General features: G+C 43.0%; 2 protein-coding genes across 2 annotated transcripts; one reads left to right on the top strand and one right to left on the bottom strand.

Annotated features, from left to right (window-relative positions):
* Positions 1-973: 973 nt before the first annotated feature.
* cdcp1b (CUB domain containing protein 1b) lies at positions 974-11,820 on the bottom strand. Its single transcript, XM_053446061.1, has 13 exons — positions 11,584-11,820; positions 8,881-9,105; positions 8,408-8,743; positions 7,961-8,176; positions 7,071-7,421; positions 6,265-6,480; positions 5,723-6,076; positions 5,224-5,583; positions 4,456-4,650; positions 3,903-4,265; positions 3,228-3,584; positions 3,053-3,134; positions 974-2,347 (listed from the first exon to the last, which is right to left on the bottom strand). Exons 1-13 carry the CDS (start codon positions 11,645-11,647, stop codon positions 1,855-1,857), a joined length of 3,612 nt encoding a protein of 1,203 aa, XP_053302036.1. The 5' UTR covers positions 11,648-11,820; the 3' UTR covers positions 974-1,854.
* Positions 11,821-13,540: 1,720 nt separating this feature from the next.
* On the top strand, positions 13,541-15,942 carry limd1b (LIM domains containing 1b). The gene is made up of 8 exons (XM_053447488.1): positions 13,541-13,735; positions 14,000-14,296; positions 14,443-14,544; positions 15,055-15,122; positions 15,222-15,287; positions 15,368-15,498; positions 15,666-15,717; positions 15,859-15,942. Exons 2-8 carry the CDS (start codon positions 14,263-14,265, stop codon positions 15,940-15,942), a joined length of 537 nt encoding a protein of 178 aa, XP_053303463.1. The 5' UTR covers positions 13,541-13,735; positions 14,000-14,262.
* Positions 15,943-16,570: the final 628 nt, after the last annotated feature.

Genomic DNA, 16,570 nt, shown 5'->3' on the forward strand with positions numbered 1-16,570 from the left:
CAACCAGACGACAGTTTCCTCTGCTTTAGTTTTCCACTTGGCAGAAACACTGGAAACAGCTCTGTGCCATGGTCATGTCTGCTGAGTAGAAAACTCACAAATGAACATGATGAATCTGGTTCGGTGTGTGAACTGCAAAAATCTTGAGGTACAGGAGTTATTATGAACTCTGCACTGGTTGCTTTGCATTTGGTACCAGCCTGGACAAAATCTGAAACCATCTTGGAGAAAAATATTTATCACATGCACTTTATAATTGGGTCCATGTCCCATCCACTGACAGGGAGGAGGCAGGATTCATAATTTATGCCACGGACAGCCACCAGGGGGTGATCAAGACACTTTATGACAAGCTGATATGTCGTCCATCTATATGCATGCTATGATGTGACCATAAGGGGGCGCTCCTGTTCACCCCTGATGTTATTCAGTCTTTAATGAGGAAGTGAAAATTAATAAATTCTTAATAATTACTAGATTATTATTGAAAGTGTCAGCAGCAGCTCAACAAAGGACCTGCGGAATAAAAGTGTTTCATTTCAACTACTTGTGCATGAAAACTGGACAAAATCAAATCTATTTAAATGTAGTGAGGTACTTCACCTTTCCTTCACTTATTGGAAAACTGAATAACGGCCAATAAACAGAATTATCCCCCGCAGAATAGAATTTCAGAATACGTTGAATCCTAAAGTCTCAAAGGCTCAGAACTGAAAGACAAACGCAGACTCTTCACACTTACAGCTACGGGAAAATGTGATGCAACAATGTGAACCTGGCGTCTGTGTGTGTTGTTTCCAGTGAAACAAACTTCTTCACCACAGTAAACACTGGGTGCAGCTCTGCACTCATCTCTTCCACACCCTCCGTCCACCTGTTGTTCATAGCTGGAGTTCCTGTGGTTGAAACTGTGTTCAGTGTCCAGAAGTGAGATGGTTCCCATTACCCCAAGAAGAGAAGTGTTTCCCCAACAAGCCTTTTAGCATGAATTTATTGTAAAAGAAACAGCAGTATTTACAAGTAAAGACAAATATTTAAAAGAGACTATCAAACACGATAAAAAAAAACACATTTAAAAACACATTCCTGCTCCTGAGTCCACGTCACATGGGCTGTGTATCAATTCAGGGGCTGGATCCTCCTCCTAGGTGGGCTGAACCAAAATGAAAGGTCTGCTTTGAAAAAAAATTAAGTCCACTGGAGGCTTTGTTTCTCAGGGATGGAAGGCTGCACTGGGAGGAGCCTCTGCAATGGGACAGCCTGGTCACACTGCTTTGACGCAATACAGCTTCAAGAGCAGCCTCCGAAGGACGCTGCCCCCCCGACTTGAGACACAGCTTCACAGATTTAATAAAACTAAACAAATCAAACTTTAAAAAGGAACCGTTTGACATTTTGCAAAATATACATTTTTATAGTTTTGCTTTCCTGCTGAAAATTCAGAGAACATGGATATTACCCTCAAGTAAACGAGATATAAAAGGTGCTGGTGGGTGAGTGAGTTCAAGTAGAACCAGTCAAGCTGTTGTCAAGTGTCCAGCCTTTATGCTAAGCTAAGCTAAGCCATCCAGTGACTGGCAGGAGTTCCATATTTACTTCACAGACATGAGGCTGGAATCAGTGCTCTTGCCGAACTCTGCAGGAAAGCAAAAGTTTCTCCCAAAACGTTGTTCTTCAAAGAAGACGATCACAGCTTCTGCTCCTGAAGCTCAAGAAGTTAACCGACGAAGAGCGTCACATTCAAACATTAAAGCTCGGGTTCACTGTGTGCGATGGAGACATGGACATTCACATCAGCACAGGCCCGAGGCACGGAGTAACAACCGTCCATCACGCGGCGCCAGCTGTGACCCACTACAAGGAATCCTCAAGTATCGACGGCTCCGACTCCAGGTCCACAGCAGAGAGCCGGATGGTGTTCATGTCCCCGGTGCTCTTGAACGTGTACAGCTCGTTGTCCACCATCCTGCTGTCCTGGAAGCCGAGGCTGTCCTCCCGGGCAATGGGGGTGCGCGGACGGGACGGGAGGAAAGACTCGGAGGGGTCCAGGAACGTCTTGTACTGGTCCGTCTCGGGTTCTTTGATCACCGGCAGCTGTCCGTCACTGGGGCCCGTAAAGGTCTGATAGGAGTCCACCGGCGTCCCGTTGAAGTGGTCCTGCATGCTGTCAGCGTAGCTGGTGTCGCCCAGGAGATGTCCGTAGATCATGGTCTCGTCGATGGAGTCGTAGACGTGGGACTCGTTGTCAGAGCGGTTTTTGGTGAAATGTTTGTCACTCGGGCGGAAGATATTCCCCTTGCCGATGTAGATGGAGGATTCTTTGTTCTGTCTTTCTTGTTTCTTTTTCCTGTTTTGAAAAGATGATGCAGAGCAGAATGGATGAGAGAGAGTTCGACAATTCTGCCAGAATGCAAACAGATAAATATCATTTTATCTAAGAAAGACTCGACCTGCTTAGAAACAAGGAGCCAGTCTTCATCAGACTTAAGAATAAAGACTCAAAACGGTCAAAATGGAGTAAAATATCTCATAAAATCTAATATGTCAACAATTGATCAAAGAAGGCTCATTAAAAGAAAGCCAATTATAATCTGGATTAAATGGAAACCAACAAACAAACAAAAGAAAACTTGAGTGAAGAGGAAATTCCGCTGTTGATAGACGAGGTTCGTCAGTGAAAACAAATAATAATTCATCATCAAGAAAATCATCAGTCAATGATAATGAGCTTCAAAAGTGCTTAAAAGTAAAAGTGAAGGATTTGTTCATTTATTTTCTATTTATGTGCAGAATGGGATTTCTTATCGTTTGTTAAATACAGACCCATATATTATAAAACTTGCTAAATCATTACCTTGTGAACTCTTCCAAAAGGTTCACAAAGGATTTTGACCAATAGTTTCTTCAAAGCAAACATTTCCCATCCTATTTTTCTATCCTCGGTTTGTAATTAACTTTATTCCCCTTTTCTAACCCGGTGCCTCGGGAGACGCTGAATAAACCAAAGTTGTTGATATTATTATTATTATATTTATAATTCTGGTGTACTCACTTTGTGACGATACAGACGACAGCCAGCACTAACAGCAGAAGGAAAAGAGCTCCTGATATCCCGAGGAGGATGGCCAGCAGATCTGTGGCAGGGTTAAGACAAAAATATTGTTTAGTTTTTAAAGTAAGTTATTTTAAAAAGCTCTAGAAAAAGGCTGAGACTAGTGCTTTCTTACTGGTCTTCTTCTGCAGGACGATTTTGGCGGCTGCAGCAAAGTGTCCCTCCTCCGGGATACAGTTGGACATGTTGAGATAGAAGCTCTGCGGCACCAGCAGCTTGTCCTCCGCCGTCTCGTCCTCCCTGCGGCTCATGATCTCCTCCTCGTAGCCCAGCATCTTCACCGTCATGGCGGTGTGCCGTTCCAGGCACTTGGGCTGGCTGACGTTGACAAACTGCACGTGCGCCTCGTACTGGCTCGGCAGGGTGACGATCCAGGACATGGTGGAGAACGGCTTCATACCCTGGGGCCAGTTTGGGGTGGCCAGCAGGGTGGGAGAGTTCGGCTTAGGGCTGACTCTGTAAATAAAGGTCTCTGAAAGAAGAGCGGAAACATGCTGAGTCTCAGAAGTGTGAGTCGCTGACGGTCAGTACATTTAAAAATGTGTCTCCAGCATTTGCAGTACAACAGTGCCCCTGGGTGGAATTTCAAAGTAAAACAGAACATATGTTCCACGACTTATTCCAGATCAAAATGACAGCACATTACAACCTGACAATTTTATTTTCATCATTGATTCATCAGCTTATTATTTGTATCCGTTAGATATTAGTTTGACCTGAACTCCCCAACCCACAGGTATTTAAGAAAAAAGTAAAATAATCATTAGCTACAGCACATTCCTCGTTTTACCTGGGATCTCCTGACTGAAGCTGACGTTCATAAAATGCCCCTTGAGCTGGCTGATGTCTTTAGCCGTAGCCGTAAGCGTGACGGAGACGTTGGTGCTCGCCTGGATTTTCTTGATGATTCCAGGAGAGCAGAAATCTCCGAGCGAAACCCCGTCCCTCTCTGCCACGTTCAACAAGGCTGGCCGAGTACACTCCTGGCCCGGCAGGGACTGCTGGAAGCTCCCCTTGGGTGACACCAGGTCCACCGTGCCGTCCTGAGGGACATCGATGTGCCAGGTGAAGCTGTGGAGGGGCATCGGGAGACAGGAGACCAGTTTGGGCAAACTCAGGGGAATCGAGGGGCACGACGACACATTCTTGCAGCCTGTTTAAAAAGAGATTGAGAATATTAGGGTTTTCAATGTAAAGGATCAGTTTAGGCAACAACTACAAGGATGAAAGTCGACATTTATGAAATATACTGATTTGCTTGCTTTGTGAACCAGTCTGGAAAAAAAAGTTAAATCTTCATCATCTAGCTATATATATATATATAAATATAATAATAATAGTACCGATGACTTCACTGGCAGTCAGGCGCACTTCTTCACTGGGACAGTCGAGGAAGGACAGACTGGCCTTTGTGCCTGCAGCCACGTTTATCTTCTCTTCCACCTTGGAGCCGATGCTCATCTCACAGAACGGATCAGAACCAACTTTCTCTAACTGCAGGGACTCTCGTCGACCGGTCAGATCCACGGTGCACAGAACTGAGAGGGAAACGCAGCACGGGCGACAGACATCAACATCGAGACAGTTTTATTATAGATCCTAAAAAAATCTAAAAATGTGGATCCCATCTTAATTATGGCTCATTGAATGCAGCATTTAATCTGTTTTGATCTGCTCAGTGAAAGTTATATGACTATTGAAGTAAAGTGACTTTCCACGGAATTTTAAGCATTTAGGTAACCGGCTTACAGACAGTGAAAGAAACATCTGGAAGAAGGAAGTGGAAACTTTACAGAGTGATGCATCGTTGTATTAAAATAATTAAATAATCCAAAATTCGATAAAAACTGAAAACACAATAAGTAAAACAGGAGGTCACAATAAGGTTGGAGGTCAAGGTCGGAATCAGATTTTTGTATTTGTGGATTTAAAGTGACATGGCTGCTACAGTGCATCTAAACATGTTATTTAACGTACGTTAGCGGTCACACTCTGAGAATTTTATCCCGAATTTCTAACACTGTCTAAATTGAACCCCGGCCGTCTATGGTCTCTCAAATGACCAAATATCAGTTTTTACCACATTGAGCTGTGAAGTTTGAGCACCATACCTGGATGACCGCTCCTCATCACAGACACTCTGTAGTTCAGGGTGAGTCCTTGCAGCGTGGTGTTGGTTTCACAGTTCCTCAGCACCATGTTGAAGTTGCCCTGCCGCTGCGCCGGCTGAGCGTCCGTCAGAGTCAGCGTGGTCACCTTCTTGTCCTCTTTCTTGTACTCCACCTTCACCTCTTTGCTGAGACACTCCGGTGCCGTGTGGTCCAGAAAACGCACGGTGTAGTTGTGCATGCCGGGCACCGTGAAGTCCCACTGCATCTGCTGGTCATCGGGGAAGTCAGCGGGATAGTTGGCAGCGAGGAAGTCTGTGTCTGATACACCTCGTGGTAGATTGACCTTTATTATGGCAATCACTGGAGGGAAACAAGGAGAGAATATGATGTTTATAGTTCTACTTGTTACTATAAGATGTCTATATTCTAAAAGGGGTGTCTTCCAATCCATTGTGCGATGGACCAAATGTTTATCGTGAACTAAAACTCGCCAACTCACTGCTGGTCTCTGGTCCGACGCTGAGTTTGAAGTCCACAGGGTCGAGCTTGGTGTCGCCGGCCACCTCCAGAGACACCCGGCCCTTGTATCGAGCCAGGATGGTGGTCACAGGTCCCCCTTTGCAGAAGGTTCCGACGGTTGTCACCCCGCGCTTGTACGTAACCAGAGTGTACGTGTGGCCGTCCGGACACGCCTCCTCCTTGGGAATCTGTCGCATTCCCGTCTCTGGGAAGTCCAGTTGAAAAGCCCGAGTGGCTACGACTTTCATGTCCCAGGTGAAAGTTCGGTTGAAGTCGGGGAACAGCGAGGACTCGGCCTGGACGATGTTCCCGGAGCAGGACCTCTCTGTGCAGTCTGGGGATCATGGAGAAAGAGGAAGAGTTTAGAGGATTTAGGTTTTCAAAGAGTTTTGTGTTGACCCTTATTTGTCAATTTTTTGATTTGTCGATCATACATTTTGCAAATTGGCCGAGAAGCACTTGTGAGAATCCCAATGAAACATGTTTTGTTTTTTTTAAATGGCCATATTCTGATCTTCGTACCAATTTCCCTGTTGATCTCCACCCTGAACACCTCCTGAGGTTGAGGACAGGTGAACTCCACTGAGGTGTTGCGAGGTTCAGTGATTCTCATTTCCTTCGGGTAGCACTTCTGCTCGGGAGCCTTTCCCACACACACGCTGCAGTCGGGCTCGTCCGACACCCTGCTGATGATGATGAGGGTTTTGGGGTCAGGGGTCACGGACACCATTCTGCTGCCTGGAAGAGAAACACGATAAGAAACTGATCAAACCAAAAGAGCCCAGACATTCTGGGAACAATGGTTTCTCTAGTAAAATGAGAAATTCTGGTAAAGGTCAAGTTTGTATTAACAATAATAACTCAAAATACTACATATCACTTAAATGTTACACGTCAGTATAAGGTTTCTCTATAACTTTACAGTTTTCTCTAAAGTTGATCACTGGCTTTGTAAAATACACTAAACTAAAGTTTTAGCCTTTAGTTACCCAACAGTGACTGTAAGAGATTTACACAACTAAAGATTATACTCAATTAAAAACTATATCAATATGATTAATGAACCATATTAGTGATATAACTTCATAAAATACATTTATAGTTTGATAAAATAACACGTTAACACACTTATAGCTGATTCTCTTTCTTTCTTGCCTGAACCATGGACTAATAATTCAGTATTATAGTATTATACATAAAGTAGTGGTAGTGTAGTAGTGTAGTGGTAAAGTACCTTGAGATACAGTATGTTGTGATTTGGCACTATACAAATAAATTGAATTGTGTGTGTGTGTGTGTGTGAACAAAGATCTGGAAAAGCCTCTTGCCTCTCGGTTTTGCTTTAACACTGAAAACCTTCTGCTCCACGTCTCCTTCTTTGGGAACCTGGACCGTCACCGTCGTGGCTCCGAGCAGATCCAGGTGAGACACCGCCCCGCCCCGGCAGAAGCTTTTCTCTTTGACGCTTCCGTCACCTTTGGTCGTAGTCACAGAGTACTGGAAGCCATCTTTGCAGCTTTCTGCTCCAGTATTCTCCTTCAGTCCAGCACCGGGGAAATCCAAAGAGATCACGGTTCTCTCTGGGACTTTGATGTCCCACGTTATGGATCTTTTGAAATCCACGAAGAGGCTGGGATCCACGTCTCCTGCCGCAGGAGTGCAGGACGTCTGTGTGCATTCTGAGTCAAGAAACACAGAGAAAATGATCAACACTTGTCTTTACTCACAATTTTTAAATCAACAAAAATAATTGGCGGATTACGTAATGGTAAAAGGAATCTTAGGTTACATCTCCAACCCACAAACAAATCACAAATAAATGTATTGAGCTAAGAAAAACATATATTCCTACAAATTGTATTTCTGTATTTCCACTTTTCAGATTTGATTTGTTTCAATATTTGTATATTTCTGTATATAACAGAAAAAAACAGAAATAAAATTAAAATTTCGAATTTATAGTAGAACTAGTAAAAACATATGAATGATCAATATTTATTGATTCAATTACAGATTTAAGTTGTAATTTATTTACATTGTAATACATTATTATATTATTGTGATATTGTTGTTTATTATAAGAATCTAGGAATGAATTTAACTAACTTTTATACATAGTATAAATGTATATATTTATTGATAAGTATTTTATTTCTTTGTCTTCCATGTACAGTTATTTCAGATGAAATAAACTGTACAACATCTCCAAAGCTCTCACCTATTTTCTTGTCCATCTTCACCCGGTACATCTCCTGAGGTTTGGGGCAGCTGAACTTCAGAGACAGTTTGTCGACGTTGGTCAGAGTCTTTTCTGTCGGGCTGCAGCTCGGAGCAGAACCGTCCACGGTGCAGACTTCACACTCCGGTCCGCCCGGATCCCGGCTGACGACGGCAATGGTGCCGGGATCGACACTCACGACCATCGTCCGTCCCTCTGGAGGAGGAGAAACGTAGAAGGAGCTACTTTCAAAGTGATTTCCTACAGCAGGCTGCATACACCATTAAAAACTCAAAGAAAAAGTTTGGAGCTACAGTATATTTAGTGATGTGTGTTGCAAATATTAGGTGACCATTATATCTTGGGTACGTTTGAACAGCTCCAACAAAAGACATAATTTTAATAAAATAAAATAAAGAGAGTGTGTGTTCAGTAAACGTTTCTTACTTAACGGTCCAGCAGACGCCTGAAACACAGGCTCCACCTGAGCCTTTGGTTGAACTGTCAGAGACACGACGGCTCCACTGGGCAGATCCAGAAGAGTCACCGATCCGCCTCGACAGTACCGAGTCGGACTCTTGCTGTCTGTTTTGGACGTGGCCACCAGGTACTGAAATCCATCAGTGCACGGCTGGGACGTCTCCTTCAGTCCGTCCCCGAGGATGTTCAGACTCACCACCGTCTTCTCGGGGGCCTTCAGCTCCCAGATGAAGCTTCTGCTGAACTCTGTGAGGATGGCTTGAGTTTCCACCGTGGCCGGGCTGCAGGCGTCTTTAGTACATTCTGGATTACAATGAAAGTCAAGGGTAAACATCTCAGCTCAGTTTGAAGATTTAATATTCTATTACTTAGGATTTGATGAGGCTTCATTTCTGTATATTTCAAATTAAAAACACTCAAGATTCCAGCTATAAACTCACCGATGGTCCGAGTTACCGTGACAGTGTAAGACTGCTCTACTGGCTGTGAGCAGTTGAACAGCAGCTTCACCTCCTGCTCAGGTACCAGAGTGAGAGAGGACTGGCAGGAAGTCTCTGTGTCATTCACTCCGCTGACCGTGCACACGGCACACTGATCCAGAGGCAGCTCGGTGGACACCTTCACCTCCGAGCCTTTGTCGGACCGGACCACCGTCTGCAGGCACTCTGAGGACACAGATCAGACGGTGAAAGAAATTAAAACATATTTATAAAGTAAAATGAGGGAAAGGATCTTTATTACCAGTGTTGTCCTGCTTCGCTGCACAGTAGAATGTCTGAGTGCATGCTTCGACAGATTATCCTGTTTAGACATCAGCCTCTTTTGGATATTGCACAATGGCACACTCCAACAAGCTCATTACACTCTCATAAAGATATCATTCAAATTAGCTGAAGGACCTGCAGAGCTGAATCTGAGAGGACTAACTGTCAAGTTCCCTGTCATCAAAGTATCGTGATGATATCTCACATCGGAGAGGAGGAAGGAACCAGAGAATCGAGTTCACACAAAGCAGATGTTAATCTAAAAGGTACAACATCAGTTAAAGGAGGACAAAAGAAACCAAACACACACGGTCTGATGCTTGAGTAAACAGAGTGGTCCCAGACACACCCTCATATACTGTGGTGGCAGATCAGAGCAAATTAATGATATTCTCATTGTCGTGAGTCATATAAACTCAGACTAATGACAGGAACTCAAGCAGAGACAGTTTTAAAACTCATTACTAACTTTCTGTGATATCACATTCTCCTGTGCCGACCACAGACTTCTGTTGATATGAAGCCTCATCCGTTTACACTGTCATATCAAAGTGTTTCCTGTGCAACTAGACTGATACACCAACAACTTAATGCACACAGATGTTAATCAGTTTTCAAAGTATTTGTCGTCTGAAAATAAGCAAAATTTGCAGAAAAGTATGTTTAAGGTAATTTAAATTCATCCCCCAGTTCCTATTTTAATCAAAAAAATAAATAGCAATCAATAATCAAAAGCATATTTATAATTGTCACATTTAAAAACTAACTGACGGCCTCTGATTCAATGTTATCCACGTGTTATTTTTCTGTACGCTTATTTTCTATATTTGTTTTTATATGTAGTTGCTCTGGTCGTATATATTATTTTATATATCATTAGAGGAGGTCATCCTGGGGCTCGAGAAACACAAACACACACTTTATGACATTTTCTGAACTAAACAACTAATCGATTAATCAAGAAAACACTCGACAGACTAATCGATCATTAACATAATGGTTGATTTCAGCCCCAGTGTGAACAATGCTTAACGATCTCTTGATATTTACAAAAAAATAGGAACAACATGAATAGATATACCTGCATACACATTTGCTTAGCAAATTGCCTCGAGTACAAACACCAACTGTATTACAAACCTGCAAAGCTACAAGCACACAAACAAAAAAAACCTACATACCAACATAAACAAATCGACTTCCTCTTATTGTTCTGTATTCGATCACTGAGATTAATGTTCCACAGACCGGTCACATGATCGTCTACATTTTGAGTTAGACGCTGAATAGAACCTGTCTTCTCTCCATTCTGGCCGTGTGGATTATTACCTGATGGGACTGTAGACGTCTCAGTCAGTAAATCAAATGTATAACCTATAAGACTCCACAGAGTGAGCTTCAGGCCTGTTTGCATTCATCTAAATGTCTCTGCAGTTTGGAGTCACTCACAGAAGAGTGTGTGTTAAAAATATGAGAAACTGTCCACCTGACATTGTAAAAGCTCGAAAGCAGCACAGAACAAAGCAGCAGCATTTACATGTAACGTGTGCTGACGTTGTTCTCGACGTGAAAGCAGATATCAGTGTTTTGGGGACATCCCAGAGTTCAGAAGGACCATATTTATCACCAATAGAGAACATTTGATCAGATGTTATGGATCCACCAGACTGCTGGTGACAGAAGTGAGTGCAGTCATGGGGGGAACAAAGCAGCAGAGCTTAACAATATGATTCAGAGCTCAGCAGCAGATTGCTGGTCAATCATTAATGACGCTGTGATGAATCCATGCCTCCAGGAAGCTCCATAAACGCCTCATAAAGCGTTTGAAAAATGGAGGTCTCTAGAAGTCAGGGCTCGGGCTGATGAAATGTGCTGCAGCCATTTCTCATCTCCCCTGTCAATCAATCAATCAATCAATCAATCGCACGCAATGTTGCCTCTGCTGCGCGCACACACACACACACACACACACACACACACACACACACACACACACACACACACACACACACACACACACACACACACACACACACACACACACACACACACACACACACACACACACACACACACACACACACACACACACACACACACACACACACACACACACACACACACACACTTTACCAGGAGTGCATCTCTGCGTTCTCCGACACCTGAGCACGTTTGAACCCAACGAACAGCGCGTGCGCGTCAGAAGATCACAGCTCGACCCATTTGGCACAATGTTGTCAAGAGAGGTCCGGATACATTCCCTGAGGATTTTATCTACATTTATTCTGATATTTTAAACTTAAACAAGCAACCTAAGCGTCACCAAACATTGAACATTTGCTTGTTGCCGAGAGGGAATGTTTCCCTGCGTGTTCTCACCTGACGACCCGAACACTGTCCAAACCAGAAGTCCCAGCAACGCGCGCGTCTCCCGGAGCCGCATCTTCTCCTGAAAGAAATGAGGATCTTCCTGTTTTAAAAATTATTAATAATAACAACCCAAGAGCAGCTCCTTTAAGTCTCAAACACTGCGCCTCATTTCAGTCCACAAAACAGCCACAGCGACGGGGTTGACAGCATCCACTTCCTGTTCCACATTACCTGTGCGCAACGGCGCGGCAGAGGGCGTGGACCTTTTAGCTGGTTTACGGTTACCTGTCCAAACTTGACGAGTGTGCTGGTGGAGGATCAGGTCCTGCCGACGTGTGCCCCTGAGCATGCAGGACTAACACACACACACAGACACAGAGAATATGGGCTTGTGGGGTAGAGAGGAGTCCTTGTGTGACTGTGCGCCACAATGAGTGCCCTATATAGGACCCAAACATGCCAAGGATTGTTGGCATGGGGCTGAGTATCCCCAAAACGAGGCAGAGCAGGGTGTGGAAACTGAGATTAAAAGCAGAAGTGTATCTGTGTTGTACTACATTAAGGTTACTGTATTATTTGCACTATTGAAAACATAAATATATATATAAATAATTTGTCCTTTAAGACCCAGACATGCCAAGGAATGTTGGCATGGGGCTGTGTGTCCCTAAAATGAGGCAGGAGAGGGTGTGGTAACACAAATCCCAGCAGATGTTTCTCTCTAACTTAAGTTCACAGTGTTATATGCATCATACAAAACCAAATAAATGATGTGGAGATGAAAAGCAGAGAATATGGTTGAATCCAAGATCACAAGTTCACTGTTATTGTAAAAAAAATTCAGGTTGTGTCACGCTGTCAGGAATTTTCTGCTTTTGAAAATGACGATGACAATATTTGTGATTATATGTGTGTTTGTGTGTGATCGCAGACTTTGTGAATAACACTCCTGTGAAGAAGAGGCTCCCTCCTGCCTCCACACGCCTCATGACACAAGACATTCCTGCTCAGAAACATACCTGAGGGCACGACCACTGACAAACACCCACATGTGTTCACCTTTTTTGAAAACACTCCTTTGCTCTTCGTCACACAAATTACACAATTAACACAACGTTCAAAATAAACGACCATAACCCAGATTAACCCCAGTTTAACCCCCATGTTGCCTCAGTTCGACTTTAAGATGTCTTAAATTTAAGCCACAAAACATAAAAAGTTAGAATTCTCTAATTTGTCTTAATCTTTGTGTTTGTATAAAAGCTCTTTAATCCCCAAAACAAACACACACACACACACACACACACACACACACACACACACACACACACACACTCACACCTTTACAGTCCCACAGTGGTGACACAGACACTTTTTTGCTGAACCAGTCTGGCAGCATGCAGAGTGGCTGTTGTGGTGAAGTTAAACAGCTTCACACTCTGAGTCTCAACAAAGGAGCTCAGTGAAGAATCGGCAGCTGTCAGACGCCCCCCCCCCCCCCCCCCCCCACGTTACTGTCGGTCCACGAAGGCCAAATATTTGCCGCCAAGAGGTCACAACAGGTTTTAAAACCAATATGGCACTTTTAACTGTGAGCTGTCCATGTATTGAATGTCACTTTTTGAATTATTTTAAACTGGGTTGTGATAGATTGAACTGGGAAGGTGTAAGAATGTGAAAGGCAGGCGTCAAAAGTTAAGTCTTTTAAAGATTCTCATCGTTTAATGCCTTCTTCATTCCTTATGAATAACAATATGCGACATAAATAAAAGCAGGGCTAATGTAAAATTAGTGGAGGAATTGAAACTAGAAAAAAAAACGGACTCTATGAATTGTTCGGTTACATCATGCCCACTCTCTTGGCACAGTCGGTTAACGCAAATACCAACATGACTGATATCTGGGCGGGGCTGCTTTTTAGGTCAGGAGGGACTGTAGCTGTGAAATGAGGAGCAGTCCAGGCGAGGGCAGCAAATATACACAACCTGGATCGGCCGCCTTTTATTAGAATAATAAACGTAAAGGTAAAATATCATTTGTGGCCTTGAGAAGTTTCAAAATGTAGATTTCAGTGAAGCACAGCAGCAGCAGCAGCAGGCGTCCGCTCACCGCTAATGATTTAACAGATTCTGGACCCGGATCCAAATGAAAAGGTTCAGAGGTAAGGTTCAGTCAAAGTCCATTGTGGTTTTTCCAGTTTAACATTCACTGGAGCAGGAAATGGTTTGGAAAAAGCAGAAAAAAGCTCCAGCAGCCTGCTACTTGTTTAGTTTCACTTTACATGCTGACCTCCAGATGTTTAAATGCAGAAACATTATCATATATCCAGTCACCTATTATCAATCTTCTGAAAATTTGTTCAAAGCTTTATTTTAGAACATTTGTCATCATTTGCGGAGAGTAGATAAGTGTGTGTCTCTCTCAGGCATCAAGACAATGATGACAATAACCTTAATAAGAAACTAGCCAGGATTTGGACCAAGTGAAAAATACACCGGTTGACGCCTGCTCGGCCTCGGAGGAGCCAGAGCGTCTGAGGACTCGTCGCCCCACTTGAGACCAGAAGCACCGAACACCCATAAACTGAGAGGGGAGCTCCTCTTACAGCTGTCACATAAAATTAGACCCCCACGCAGTCGTACTGCAGCCTCCAGCAGGACAGGACAGCTGAGACAGATCCTGCAGGAGATGGACCCCAGCTACAGAACCAGTCTGTACTTTGGTAAGGAAGAAATGTACTGGATATTTCACCCCTCTGTAGGAGGAAGACATTGATCGGCATGTCTGTGAGTCTAGTCAGTTTGTTTCCAGTGAATGAAGTTGACGCTGTTGTGTGTCTTTCTTTTTGTCTTGTTTATGTGTGTACAGGAAGTTGTACAAGATGCAGTGAAGCAGTGTACGGAGCCGGGAGAGGCTGCCGGGCGATGGGACGTTTATTCCACGACACATGTTTCACCTGCAGCGTTTGCAGTGAGTCCTCTCAGTGTCTTATCTTACACTTACCAAAAAAACTATAACTTTGAATATTCACAACTAAAAATACAAAAATGCTCAGAAAATCAGGGTTTATTGTGAAAAGCTTGTCTCAAATAAACTTAAAAACTGAACCAGGATCAGTCATTTTCCTGCATGTGACAGTGAGTCATTTTCCTCAAAGGTTATGTGGAGACAATGTGAACAAAGACATGTTTGTTTTCAAGATATTCAGACTGTTGATAAACATTTTCGCTTTTGATGCTTTGATGTTTATTGTCTAGAAGCCTCCACGGCTGAAATATCAGTAAATGTTGATTTCTCCAAGTTTACAAAATTAAACATCATTCAAGATCAACTATTAACACTTCTAATAGAGTATAACTTTACAGGTGGAACAGTATATTTAGTGTTTAAAGTGATTTGTCAGTTATCAAATGTCACATTACGGGAAATGAGAGATTTCCCTCTATTCAGCTTCTTCCCCGTGCTTTGTTCCATGTTCAGGTAAAAAGCTGAGTGGCCAACCATTCTACACAGTGTCGGGAGGAATCTACTGTGAAAATGACTTTTTGGTGAGCACCTACTTTTTAATCATGGCTGTAAAGTTGACTATAAAGTGACAATTTGATTCCAAGTTTAGAAAAAACTTCAAATATTGTTATTTACTGTAGTACTCAGGAGTTCATCCAGCCCCAGAGGTGTGTAACAGCTGTGGGTATTTAATCATGGATAATATGGTAAGTTGGATTTGAGTCACTACAGTTTGTGTGAGTTCACGTGACAGTGTGTAACAGAAGAGCTCATCTTGCACGCTCAGGTCCTGCAGGCCCGTGGGAGGTCCTACCACCCGTCCTGCTTCCGCTGCGTGGTCTGCAGCCAGAGCCTGGAGGGTCAGCCCTTCTCTGTGGACTCAGACCGCCGGGTCTACTGTGTCAGCGACTACCACAGGTGACCTTCTTCCACTGGCTCAACACAAAGGGGACAAAGCACATTTGATTCACACTCCAGAGGAGAGATTTTTATCAAAAGCCTGTCAGACGAGACGCGTCACACCCACAAGTGACCTCACTTCTCAGTTTCTGTGACTTTATAGTGAGACTCCTCTGTGGTTTCAGGCTCCGGGCCCCCTGCTGTGCCGCCTGCAGAACACCGATACTGCCAAATGAGGTGAGCTGCATCAACATTCAAAATTCATACATTTGTTCCTTTGTTGGATTAATGCAAAGAATATAGAATTTTTTACCCCATATAACTTTTTGGACCGTCTTTAAAAACAATTTCCCTCCATGTGTTGTATTTTTATTTCAGGGGTCTACAGAGTCTATAAAAGTGGTGTCACTAGACAGAAGTTACCATGTCGAGTGTTTCAGTGGAGACGTGAACCTCATCTAAGGACAGAATCCGGCTGACGCACTTTGTTTGTACATGTACATAGTTTATTTATGAGTTCATTCCTCAATAAGTGGTTACACAATTTTTGGTCTGCAATTAAAATCCCCAGAAAACAGACCCAAACTCTTGTGTGCACTTTATTACTTTATACTCTCTATCTATCTATCTATCTATCTATCTATCTATCTATCTATCTATCTATCTATCCATCTATCTATCTATCTATCTATATCTACAGCCTATAATTGTTTACAAGATGTTGTCTATAACTAAATGTGATCTTTTCTGACACCTTGTGGTCAAACACTGTTGCTTGTTTTTCCTTTTTAAATTCAAATAATGCACAACTCCACTTCTATAGATCTATAAATCAAATACTTTGACTCGACTGTATCAATGTCAGGTCAATAAAGCTGAAATAGCTGTGCACACATTACATGAGAGCGGTTCTGTAGATGGAGTCAAACGTTCTGCTCCTCGACACTAAATAACGAGACATAAATCAAAGTTTTTAAAGGAAAGTTTTAGCTCAGGCTTTCATTTCATGGAGTTTGGAATTTTACACATTTTAAAGAAATCAGAAATATCGACAGATCAGACCAATCACAAGGGAATCCATCTTACCTGA

The sequence above is a fragment of the Pleuronectes platessa genome, chromosome 18 (assembly GCF_947347685.1).
Source record: "Pleuronectes platessa chromosome 18, fPlePla1.1, whole genome shotgun sequence".
Classification (NCBI taxonomy): domain Eukaryota; kingdom Metazoa; phylum Chordata; class Actinopteri; order Pleuronectiformes; family Pleuronectidae; genus Pleuronectes; species Pleuronectes platessa.

Excerpts from the sequence above, each read along its gene's own strand:
- cdcp1b (XM_053446061.1), bottom strand. The coding sequence starts at position 11,647 with ATGCGGCTCCGGGAGACGCGCGCGTTGCTGGGACTTCTGGTTTGGACA. Across the intron at positions 6,481-7,070 it reads TGTTAAAGCAAAACCGAGAG|GCAGCAGAATGGTGTCCGTG; the intron begins GCAAGAGGCTTT and ends TTTCTCTTCCAG. Across the intron at positions 4,651-5,223 it reads GATGAGGAGCGGTCATCCAG|TTCTGTGCACCGTGGATCTG; the intron begins GTATGGTGCTCA and ends TTTCCCTCTCAG.
- limd1b (XM_053447488.1), top strand. The coding sequence starts at position 14,263 with ATGGACCCCAGCTACAGAACCAGTCTGTACTTTG. Across the intron at positions 14,545-15,054 it reads TTTCACCTGCAGCGTTTGCA|GTAAAAAGCTGAGTGGCCAA; the intron begins GTGAGTCCTCTC and ends TTCCATGTTCAG. Across the intron at positions 15,718-15,858 it reads CACCGATACTGCCAAATGAG|GGGTCTACAGAGTCTATAAA; the intron begins GTGAGCTGCATC and ends TTTTTATTTCAG.